Source organism: Gadus morhua, chromosome 7 (genome assembly GCF_902167405.1).
Source record: "Gadus morhua chromosome 7, gadMor3.0, whole genome shotgun sequence".
Taxonomy (NCBI): domain Eukaryota; kingdom Metazoa; phylum Chordata; class Actinopteri; order Gadiformes; family Gadidae; genus Gadus; species Gadus morhua.
This window is the reverse complement of record NC_044054.1, coordinates 2,693,393-2,705,892: the sequence shown is the minus strand read 5'-3', so window position 1 is coordinate 2,705,892 and position 12,500 is coordinate 2,693,393. Positions and strand designations below refer to the sequence as shown.

The window sequence follows — 12,500 nt, the reverse complement described above, 5'->3', positions numbered from 1 at the left end:
TAGTACCAACACAGAGACAATCAGACATTCACTACAGATAGTCATTGTACCAACACAGAGACAATCAGACATTCACTACAGATAGTCATAGTACCAACAGAGAGACAATCAGACATTCACTACAGATAGTCATAGTACCAACAGAGACAATCAGACATTCACTACAGATAGTCATAGTACCAACAGAGAGAGACAATCAGACATTCACTACAGATAGTCATAGTACCAACACAGAGACAATCAGACATTCACTACAGATAGTCATAGTACCAACAGAGAGAGACAATCAGACATTCACTACAGATAGTCATAGTACCAACACAGAGACAATCAGACATTCACTACAGATAGTCATAGTACCAACACAGAGACAATCAGACATTCACTACAGATAGTCATAGTACCAACAGAGAGACAATCAGACATTCACTACAGATAGTCATAGTACCAACAGAGAGAGACAATCAGACATTCACTACAGATAGTCATAGTACCAACAGAGAGACAATCAGACATTCACTACAGATAGTCATAGTACCAACACAGAGACAATCAGACATTCACTACAGATAGTCATAGTACCAACACAGAGACAATCAGACATTCACTACAGATAGTTATAGTACCAACACAGAGACAATCAGACATTCACTACAGATAGTCATAGTACCAACACAGAGACAATCAGACATTCACTACAGATAGTCATAGTACCAACACAGAGACAATCAGACATTCACTACAGATACTCATAGTACCAACAGAGAGAGACAATCAGACATTCACTACAGATAGTCATAGTACCAACATAGAGACAATCAGACATTCACTACAGATAGTCATAGTACCAACAGAGAGAGACAATCAGACATTCACTACAGATAGTCATAGTACCAACAGAGAGAGACAATCAGACATCCACTACAGATAGTCATAGTACCAACATAGAGACAATCAGACATTCACTACAGATAGTCATAGTACCAACACAGAGACAATCAGACATACACTACAGATAGTCATAGTACCAACACAGAGACAATCAGACATTCACTACAGATAGTCATAGTACCAACACAGAGACAATCAGACATTCACTACAGATAGTCATAGTACCAACACAGAAAATCAGACATTCACTACAGATAGTCATAGTACCAACAGAGAGACAATCAGACATTCACTACAGATAGTCATAGTACCAACACAGAGGCAATCAGACATTCAGTACAGACAGCACCACGGTGGGTCCAGCAGCAGAGATACTGAAGGGTAGGGATGAATGGGTGAATTAATGGGTCAATGGGTAAATGTGTGTGCGTGTGTGTGTGTGTACGCGTGCGTGCGTGCATGTGTGAATCTGTGTGTGTGTGCGAATGGGTGAATGCGTGTATGAATGGGTTGTTGTTTGTGGGAATGGGTGAATGTGTGTGTGAACGGGTGAATGGGTGAATGTGTGCACGATGGTTGAAGGTGTGTGTTAATCTGTGTGTGAATGGGTGTGTCTGTGTGTGTGTGAACGGGTGAATGGGTGAATGTGTGCACGATGGTTGAATGTGTGTGTTAATGTGTGTGTGAATGTGTGTGTGAATGGGTGTATGAAGGGCTGAATTGTACTCACAGTCCAGGAAGCACCACTTAGGGGAAAGGGTGAATGGGTGTGTGTGAATGGGTGAATGTGTGGATGAATGTGCGTATGAACGGGTGAATTGTACTCACAGTCGAGGAAGCACCACTTAGGGGACAGACGTTGGGATGACAGCTTGAGGGGCGCCCCCTCTTCCTGGGGGGAGACAAACACAGCCTGCTGATTGGCTGGACCAGAAGGCCTTGGTTCAGGTTGAATGGTTCCGAGGGGTTCATTTTATTGTCTACAGTAAGACCCTTTGAGCACTAAGCCAATCAGAGGATCAGCCCTGCAAGCCCCACCCCCAAGTCCTCCCGGCCTAACAGGAGGTCCGTCTGGGTCAGGGGAGGCTGTCAGACCAGCTGGGGCCCTTAAGACCCCCACAGGATGAGCGTCCCGCTGAGCCATCTCCCATTCCTCCCAGTGGCTGAGGAAGGGCGCCACTGGTCTTAAGGGTTGTGTCGTGTGCTTTGTGAACCAGAGCAGGAGAAGCCGAGGAGAACAGAGACATGCTGCTCCTTGGATTTGCACGTACACACACATACATGGGTCTTAACATCCACATCCAGATGCACACACACGTACACACACACAAACACACAGCTACACACAAAGACACACACTTATGTACACACATGCCTCCACTTGGATTTGCGCATACACACGTACACACAGACATACGTACACTATCACACACATGCGCGCGCACAGAGAAACCTTGCATTCTCTCGTTTTGTATCGTGCTCAGAGTGTTCTGAACACACAGAGGCCACCCCCCCCCACCGCCCACACACACAGCGCGTCCCGAAGCTGAACACACACACACACGCACAGCGAGACACACACACGCACAGCGAGAGACACACACAAAGTCCTCACACGAGGCAGCGCGTCGAGCACAAATGTCACGCATGCAATACTGCCCGACATTCACCCATCCATACACACATTCAGCCATCCATTCACCCATTCATAAACGCATTCAACCGTCCATACACACATTCACCCATCCATTCACACATTCACCCATCAATTCACACATTCACCCATCCATACACACATTCACCCATTCATAAACACATTGACACATTCATACACACATTCAGCCATTCATACACACATTGACACATTCGTACACACATTGACACATTCGTAAACACATTGACACATTCATAAACACATCCACCCATTCACACACACATTCAGCCATTCAAACAAACACAAACGTACACACACTCACCCACGTGTACGCACGCACACAAACACACACACCAGCGTGTACACACGCACACACACATAAACGGATCACTATACACACACAATTACCCCCGTACTCGCAGGCCTCCACTTGATTTGCACGTACACACACACACACTCCCTGACAGACGGCCTTCCAGCTGGCCTCCTCCGTCCACCTCACACACTTCCTGTCACGTGGACACCACTTCCTCTGCAGATCAGAACCCGCCCCCTGGCCACGGCCCGCCGCTCTGAGGACAATCTGGTTCCATCGTTAGACAAAGTCATCAGCCAGGCCTCCTGCCCTCCCACCAACCTGGCAACCCAGCAACCTGGCAACCCAGCAACCTGGCAACCCACCGACCTGGCAACCCACCGATCTGGCAACCCACCGACTGGCAACCCACCGACCTGGAGACCCACCGACCTGGCGACCCACCGACCTGGCAACCCACCGACCTGGCAACCCTCCGACCTGGCAACCCACCGACCAGGCAACCCACCGACCTGGCAACCCACCGACCTGGCAACCCAACGACCTGACAACCCACCAACGGCAACCCACCGACCTGGCTACCCACCGACCTGGCAACCCACCGACCTGGCAACCCACCGACTGGCAACCCACCGACCTGGCAACCCATGGACCGAAAACTAGGGCTGCAACTAACGATTATTTTAATAATAGATTAAACGGTCGATTATTTTTACGATTAATCGATGAATCAAATAAAAAAAAAAAACATTTGTAATTGCCGCATCTTTATTCAAAAACTGAACATTACTTCAAATTCACAGTGCAGACTGAAGTGTAAAAACACCAGGTTACTGCTCCAACGTCCCGGAACTACTAAAAGTAATATTAAATGATAAAAAAATAAAAGAACATAACTGGGATAACAAAAAAAAACATACAATGTATGATATACATTTATATAGTATATAAGGGATGTCCATGGTTAACCGGTCAACCGATAAGATCTTTAACCGTTAAATACTAACGGTTAAAAATAAATTAAATCATCTTAATTTCTCTCAGATGACGGGAGATAGTTTACTTTTCTGGATAATGATACCATTTTCGAGACTCCTTAACGATCCAAGTCTTTATTGATACCACTATTGATACTTTTCTATTATTTTGTTGAAATATAACTTTTATTATTGCTTTAATTGCTGAAAAGATGATCATAGCTCAAGATAGGAAGTTAAACAGGTCATAATTCCATCTTTACTATCTATTTTATATTGCTGGGAAAATAAGTTTGCCAAAATCTCAAATTTCATTTTTTTTATGTTGCATTTGAACACATCAATCATATTACTGAGCCGTCCTGAACACATCACATTTAACACTGTTTGCTGATTTATTTTTTAAAGCTAATGAGCTCTATATCCTGCCGATTTTAACATGGATTTAAAAACTGGATTACTATTTTTAACTGACGGGACTTTCTACACCGTCCGGTTGTGTGATTACTGCCGCTGCTTTGAAGGACTGTTGGTGCACGCGGTGCCGACTCCGAGCCCGTCTGCACACCGTCTGCAGCAGCAGCAGCTCACAGAGTTTTCGGTTGGACTACTAGACGGATACTGAGTTGAAGGAGTTTTTTTAACCCAAAGACAGTGAAGGTACAACACTTTTATAAAGGCCTACAGTCCAGTGTTAAGATATGACCAAAATACAAGCTGTGGTCGCTCACACTAAAGCTCGCTGTGGGCATGAACCGTGAACCAACCTGTCGGCGGCGCCTACGAGTGACGTATTAATCGCGCGACACCACGAATCGATGACCAAATCCGTTGCCAACGCTTTTAGTAATCGATTTGTTGTAGCAGCCCTACCGAAAACCCACCAACCTGACAGCCCATCAATCTGGCAACCCACCGACTGACAACCAAAAGACTTAGCAACCCAATGGTTGGAGGGAGGTTAAGGGGGGGATTCCGATCTGATTGGGGTGACGTCGGGGGGTTCTGAAGACTCCCTCTGTGGAGAGTGTGGGGGGGAGAGCGAGGGACACCAGACCCAGAAGGCCCTGAGAACACGGCTATATTCAACCAGTGCTCCCAGTCTGCCCGTGGGGACCAGTGCTCCCAGTCTGCCCGTGGGGACCAGCGCTCCCAGTCTGCCCGTGGGGACCAGCGCTCCCAGTCTCTACACCACTACCTTCTCCTAACAGCCATCTCTATGAAGGACAGAGTTTCATCACAATGGAGGCTTTCAAAGAGAAAGGAATAGTTTGACACGGTTTAGAAACCATTGAATGGTTTGAACACCGTTCAACAGAAAGAGAGAAATAGTTTGAATCCCTTCAATGGTTTTGAAGCCGTTCAACAGAAAGATAAATAGTTTGAGAAATAAAAGTTAAGACGGCACGATTTGCAGAATAACAAAAATAACCGTGTAATTTGCGACCGCACTGCCCTGATCTGTGTCTGAGCCTGCATCGACGGCGGGATCCAAAGTTATTCATTATTAAACACACAATACATGTTCCAGCTCTAACAGCGAGATAAGAACAACACCGTCATCACAAACATGCAACACACACACCAACGTCTGAGGGAAGCATCTAGCATGCACACAATACGAGGTACAGAAACGGCTTAGTTTAAACACCCACATACAGAAGCACAAGCAAGCAGACTCAGGGATGAACGTCTCAGTCCATACAGTTACATTCAGAGCGTTTGGCAAATGCTTTCACCCAAAGAGACTTACAATAAGCCCATTTGTCCAGGTGAACTCTGAATATCCACATACAGAAGCACATGGACCCAGCACGCAGGCTCAGTGATAACATCACTAACATCTCAGTCCACACATCCACAGACAGCCCATCAGACCACATCTTTCATCTGACAGAATAACCAAAGAGCAGTTTGGGGCGGCATGAGGCTCAGGAGGTAGAGCGGGTCGACTGGTACCCTGAACTAGTTGGATCCCCGGCTCCTCCTAGCGGAGTGTGGAGGTGTCCCTGAGCGAGACGCCTCCCCCTGACTGCTCCTGACCAGCTGGCTGTCGCCCTGAGGGGGCGACTCCGCCGCCGGGATGGGGATGGGGGAATGTGAGGCAGTATTGTGAAGCGCTCTGAGTGGCCGCTGGTCTGAAGAGCGCGGTATAAAGGCAGTCTGTGCACCGTGTCCATCCGGCCACACCGCCCATCAGGCAGAAGAACCACAGTTAGATTCAGAGGCCAGGGATGGCTGCACCACAGTCGACCGGTGACGCTGAACTCGTCTGAGCGGCGCTAGCCTTTAGGGCTTTCACCGTCCAGCCATCGTCTCTCCCCAGGTTTGATGCTAACCTTTGGTAACACCCAGACACACACACAAGGGGGGGGGGAGAGGAACCTGGATAAACAGGTCGATGAGGTCTCTGGGATCGTCATCGCTGCAGAGCTAATCAGGTCCAGTCCTGTTTAGCGTGTGGACAGGGTGGTCTCACGACCTGCTGATCAATCACACAGGGGTTACATTCCCCCAGACACACACACACACACACACACACACACACACACACACACACACACACACCTTCCTCTAAAGCCCCAGACTCCCCCAGACAGGTGTGTTTGTGTGTCTGTGCGCGTCTGCGTTGTGTCCGCTCCTCGTTAGTGTGTTGATCCGCCCTGAATGTGGTTCGTTAGAGCTAACAGGAAACAGCTGTTGTCTAATGAGGGAGGAGGAGGGATGCCCTCAGCATCGCGGTACCCTCTGACCCACCCCCACCTCCCCCCTCTCAGAGACTCTGGGCCATACCATTCCTCAGAGAGGGAGGGGGGTCTGAGGGGGACGTACAGACCGCAGACTTTGGAGCATACCATTCTTCCAGAGAGAGGGGGGGGGGGCTTGATGGTCCGAACTATTGGTCGATCTAAAATCACCATAGCGACGGGTGACTAATCCCGTTGCAGAAGGGACGGAGACAGAGATCAACCAAAACTCAAACTGGTCCACCAGTTGACACAACGTTTGACGTTACAGGGAGCTAGCTATAGGGAGTTAGCTACAGGAAGCTAGCTACAGGCTATGTTCCAGGAAGCAAGCTGCAGGAAGCTAAGCTACAGGGAGCTAACAACTGGAAGCTAAGATACAGGGAGCTAAGCTAAAGACTACGTTCCAGGAAGCTAGCTACAGGAAGCTAAGCTACAGGGAGCCAAGCTAAAGGCTACGCTCCAGGAAAGCTACCTCCAACACACCACCAAGCCTTCATCAGGCAGCACAGCGACACCTAGCTGGTTATTCCTGGCGTTCCCAGCCGTGTGTTTCCCGCTCTCCTCATCCCGTGTCTGACACGGCCGTCACCTGATGCGCTCCCTCCTCACAACAACCGGATGAAAGGGAATCGTAGATCAAGGCCGGAGCGTAGATACCAGAGCCAGCAGGGCCTGATGAGACAGCAGACGCTAACCACAATAGCTTCCTTTGAGTGTGTCGGAGCACCGTGTGTCGGAACGTCAACACGGATCAACGGAAGAACACTTTCAGGGGAGAAGCTAAGCCACAGGGAACGTTACTGGAAAATAAGCTACAGGAAGCTAAGCTACAGGGAACGTTACTGGCAGATAAGCTACAGGAAGCTAAGCTACAGGGAACGTTACTGGAAGATAAGCTACAGGAAGCTAAGCTACAGGGAACATTCCAGGAAGATAAGCTACAGAAAGCTAAGCTACAGGAATGTTCCAGGAAGATAAGCTACAGGAAGCTAAGCTACAGGAACGTTACAGGAAGATAAACTACAGAAAGCTATGCTACAGGAATGTTCCAGGAAGCTAAGCTACAGGGAACGTTACTAGAAGATAAGCTACAGGAAGCTAAGCTACAGGGAACGTTACTGGAAAATAAGCTACAGGAAGCTAAGCTACAGGGAACGTTACTGGAAGATAAGCTACAGGAAGCTAAGCTACAGGGAACGTTACTGGAAGATAAGCTACAGGAAGCTAAGCTACAGGGAACGTTACTGGAAGATAAGCTACAGGAAGCTAAGCTACAGGGAACGTTACTGGAAGATAAGCTACAGGAAGCTTAGCTACAGGGAACATTCCAGGAAGATAAGCTACAGAAAGCTAAGCTACAGGAATGTTCCAGGAAGATAAGCTACAGGAAGCTAAGCTACAGGAACGTTACAGGAAGATAAACTACAGAAAGCTATGCTACAGGAATGTTCCAGGAAGCTAAGCTACAGGAACGTTACAGGAAGATAAACTACAGAAAGCTATGCTACAGGAATGTTCCAGGAAGCTAAGCTACAGGGAACGTTACTAGAAGATAAGCTACAGGAAGCTAAGCTACAGGGAACGTTACTGGAAAATAAGCTACAGGAAGCTGAGCTACAGGGAACGTTACTGGAAGATAAGCTACAGGAAGCTAAGCTACAGGGAACGTTACTGGAAGATAAGCTACAGGAAGCTAAGCTACAGGGAACGTTACTGGAAGATAAGCTACAGGAAGCTTAGCTACAGGGAACATTCCAGGAAGATAAGCTACAGAAAGCTAAGCTACAGGAATGTTCCAGGAAGATAAGCTACAGGAAGCTAAGCTACAGGAACGTTACAGGAAGATAAACTACAGAAAGCTATGCTACAGGAATGTTCCAGGAAGCTAAGCTACAGGGAACGTTACTGGAAGATAAGCTACAGGAGGCTAGAAGGTAAGCTACAGGAAGCTAAGCTACAGGGAACGTTCCAGGAAGATAAGTTACAGGAAGATAAACTACAGAAAGCTATGCTACAGGAATGTTCCAGGAAGCTAAGCTACAGGGAACGTTACTGGAAGATAAGCTACAGGAGGCTAGAAGGTAAGCTACAGGAAGCTAAGCTACAGGGAACGTTCCAGGAAGATAAGTTACAGGAAGCTAAGCTACAGGTAGCTAAGCTTCAGGAACGTTCAAGGAAGCCAAATCACACAGAGCTACCTGCAGAAAACTAAGCTACATAGAGCTAGCTACAGGAAGCTAAGCTACACAGAGCTAGCTACAGAAAGCTAAGCTACTGGACGCTAAGCTACAGGAAGCGTCGCCACGACACCCACATGCAGACAGCACAGACTTAGCGGCTCCTAGCCAAACACACGAGCAGCCAATCACGGCCGGTGTGGCGTCGGACTACCAACCTGCAGCAGAGAACAGCGGGAAGCCGGGTCGGAGACACAGACATCCTGGGGGGAGGAGGGGGAGCAGAGGGGGAGACAGGGGGGAGGAGGAGTGAGACAGGGGTGAGACGAGGCGTGAGGAGGGGTGAGCAGAGGGGGAGGCGGGGGGATAGGGGGAGAGTGAGACAGGAGGGAGAGGGAGTAGGCAGAGGGGGAGACGGGGGGATAGGGGGAGAGTGAGACAGGAGGGAGCGGGAGTTAGCAGAGGGGGAGGCATGGGGAGAGGGGAGAGTGAGACAGGAGGGAGCGGGAGGGGGATGAGGAGGATTTTGGAGGCTAGAGGCTAAAGGTTGGAGGCTAGAGGCTAGATCGTAGAGGCTGGAGGCTAGGTGGTAGCGGCTGGAGGCTAAGGGGTATAGGCTGGAGGCTAGGTGGTAGAGGCTGGAGGCTAGGTGGTAGAGGCTGGAGGCTAGATGGTAGAGGCTAGATGGTAGAGGCTGGAGGCTAGATGGTAGAGGCTAGATGGTAGAGGCTGGAGGCTAGATGGTAGAGGCTAGATGGTAGAGGCTAGATGGTAGAGGCTTGAGGCTAGATGGTAGAGGCTAGATGGTAGAGGCTAGATGGTAGAGGCTAGATGGCTAGATGGCAGAGGCTCGAGGCTAGATGGTAGAGGCTAAATGGTAGAGGCTAGATGGTAGAGGCTAGATGGTAGAGGCTAGATGGTAGAGGCTAGGTGGTAGAGGGTGGAGGCTAGAGGCTGGAGGCTAGATGGTAGAGACTAAGATGGTAGAGGCTGGAGGCTAGATGCTAGAGGCTATGGCCACAAAAACAAGGGGTTTCTGCTTTGTTGCTATTCATTGGAGGCTAGAGGCTCGAGGCTAGAGGCTAGCCCTACTTTTCTTTGAAGGCTGGTAAAGCGTCTTAAAGTGACTTCTGCTAAGCCTTTTGGGGCGTTTGTTATTCATGTTGACTGAGGTGAGGGGGCGGGTCTACAGGGGGCGGGTCTACAGGAGGAGGGTCTACAGGAGGAGGGTCTACAGGAGGAGGAGGGTCTACAGGAGGAGGGTCAACAGGGGGAGGAGGGTCTACAGGGGGGGAGGGTCTACAGGGGGCGGGTCTACAGGGGGGGAGGGTCTACAGGAGGAGGAGGGTCTACAGGAGGAGGAGGGTCTACAGGAGGAGGAGGGTCTACAGGAGGAGGAGGGTCTACAGGGGGCGGGTCTACAGGGGGAGGCGGGTCTTCAGGGGGCAGGTCTACAGGGGGAGGGTTTACAGGGGGAGGTTCTACAGGGGGAGGGTCTAAAGGAGGAGGGTCTACAGGGGGCGGGTCTACAGGGGGAGGAGGGTCTACAGGGGGAGGGTCTACAGGGGGAGGGTCTACAGGGGGAGGGTCCACACCAGTCTCTTCCCCGGTCCATGGGGGTCTTACCTCCTGCAGCCTCTCGATGTGGACCCTGCAGACCTCCAGATCTCCGTCTCCCGGGACAACGATGAGGCCAAGGGGGAGGGCTGAGGACCAGAGGGGGGGGGGCAGGTTAGAGGCAACAGGAAGTCACGTGATACACCTGGTGGAGGACTGACCAATGAGGGACCCAGAACCGAACACATACACACGCACACACACATTCACCAGTTCATACACACATTCACCCGTTCAGACACTCCAATTCAAACATTCATCCATTCACCCACATATTCATCCACTCCCCCCCGCCGGCGGAGTCGCCCCCTCAGGGCGACAGCCAGCTGGTCAGGAGCAGTCAGGGTGAGGCGTCTCGCTCAGGGACACCTCCACACTGAGCTAGGAGGAGCCGGGGATCGAACCAGCGACCTCCAGGTTACCTGTCAGCCGGCTCCACCTCCGGAGCTACTGCCTACAGAACCTAGCTCCACGATCCTCCTAGCATCCCAATCCAGGAACCCTGAGACCTTGAGCTACGAGGGGAGGGGGGAGGAGGAGGAGGAGGAGGAGGAGAAGTAGAAGAAGAAGAAGAAGAAGAAGAAGAAGAAGAAGAAGAAGAGAGGAGGAGGAGGAGGAGGAGGAGGAGGAGGAGGAGGAGGAGGAGGAGGAGGAGGAGGAGGAGGAGGAGGAGGAGGAGGAGGAGGAAGAAGAAGAAGAAGAAGAAGAAGAAGAAGAAGAAGAAGAAGAAGAAGAAGAAGAAGAAGAAGAAGAAGAGGAAAGGGAGGAGGAGGAGGGGGAGGGGGAGGAGGGAATGTAGGTCAGAATGTTTGGGATGCTCGGAGTAGTGGGGGGAAGCCGAGAGAGAAGGAGGGATGGGGGGGGGGGAGATAACATACAGCGAGCGGAGGGGGGGAGGGGGAGATAGGGGGGGGAGCGAGGGGGAGAAACCATGTGGAGGGGGGAGGCCGTTGTTAGGGGGAGAGTGAATAGAGACACGGGGGGAGGGGGACTGAATTAAGGACAGTGCGCCTCAGCCCGGTTGCCAGGCAACAACAGTTTTCTTTGGTGGGTAAAACTGCTTAACCACCCCCCCCCCCCCCCCCCCCCCCCGCCGCTAACTTGTTCCTCTGTTTGGGGCCTCCTCCTCCCCCCTCTCCCTTTATCCTCCTCTCCCCCCCCCCCCCCCCTTAAATACCAAACTATAGTCTGCTTCTCCTCAAGGTGACACCCCCCACGGCTGTGTGAGGAAGTGAACCCTTGAGGCCTGGGTTATGGGAGGAGGTGAATGAATGAATCCATGATTATATGAAGAAGTGAAGAACACATGAATCCTGAATCCTCGGTTCTATGTGGAAGTGAATGCATTAATTATTTGTTCTATGTGATAGTGAACACATGAATCCTGAGTTCTATGAGGACGTGAACACATGAATCCTTGGTTCTATGATGAGGTGGACACATGAATCCTTGTTTCTATGATGAGGTGGACACATGAATCCTTGTTTCTATGAGGTGGTGAATGCATGAATCCTCTGTCCCATGCGGAAGTGAACACATGAATCCTCGGTTCTATGTGGAAGTGAACACATGAATCCTCGGTTCTATGAGGACATGAACACATTACTGACACTGCTGTAACACATGCTACACCTGCTAAGCTACATGTTATGCTAGACATGCTAAGCTACATGTTATGATATATCTGCTAAGCTACATGTTATGCTACACCTGCTAGGCTACATGTTATGCTACACATGATAAGCTACATGTTATTCTACACCTGCTAGGCTACATGTTCTGCTACAACTGCTAGGCTACATGTTATGCTACACATGCTAGGCTACATGTTATGCTACTCCTGCCCAGCTCCACGCTAGCTGTTCCCAGGGGCCCATTGCTGTGTGCCGGCCCAGTTTTAGAGGCCTGCTGGGACCAGTGGGAGCTCACTGAGGCGTACCTCAGCTGGAGGAAGACTCCTCACACGTTCGCAAGTCGCTCTGACAGTAAATGACAACTTTGGGTGCGTCTGTGCTTGCGGGCGCTACGATGGAACTTGGCAGCTCAGGATAAAGCTCACAGGAGGGGGAGGGATGACAGGTGGGGGGGGGGGGGTGTCTCTGTGTCAGTGTGTGTGTG

At 50.2% G+C, this 12,500-nt stretch overlaps 1 protein-coding gene across 6 annotated transcripts in view; it reads right to left on the bottom strand.

Moving 5' to 3' along the window:
• The window catches only part of dgkza (diacylglycerol kinase, zeta a), a 92,123-nt gene that overhangs the window by 29,658 nt on the left and 49,965 nt on the right, over positions 1–12,500 (bottom strand). For 5 of the 6 annotated variants that reach the window (XM_030360589.1, XM_030360587.1, XM_030360588.1 and 2 more), the window contains 3 exons: positions 10,392–10,471; positions 8,984–9,028; positions 1,720–1,783 (listed from right to left, as the gene is read on the bottom strand). In XM_030360589.1, the coding sequence (XP_030216449.1) occupies positions 1,720–1,783; positions 8,984–9,028; positions 10,392–10,471 (189 nt within the window). The remainder of the gene's footprint in view (positions 1–1,719; positions 1,784–8,983; positions 9,029–10,391; positions 10,472–12,500) is intronic. The other variant, XM_030360586.1, reaches the window with a different exon arrangement.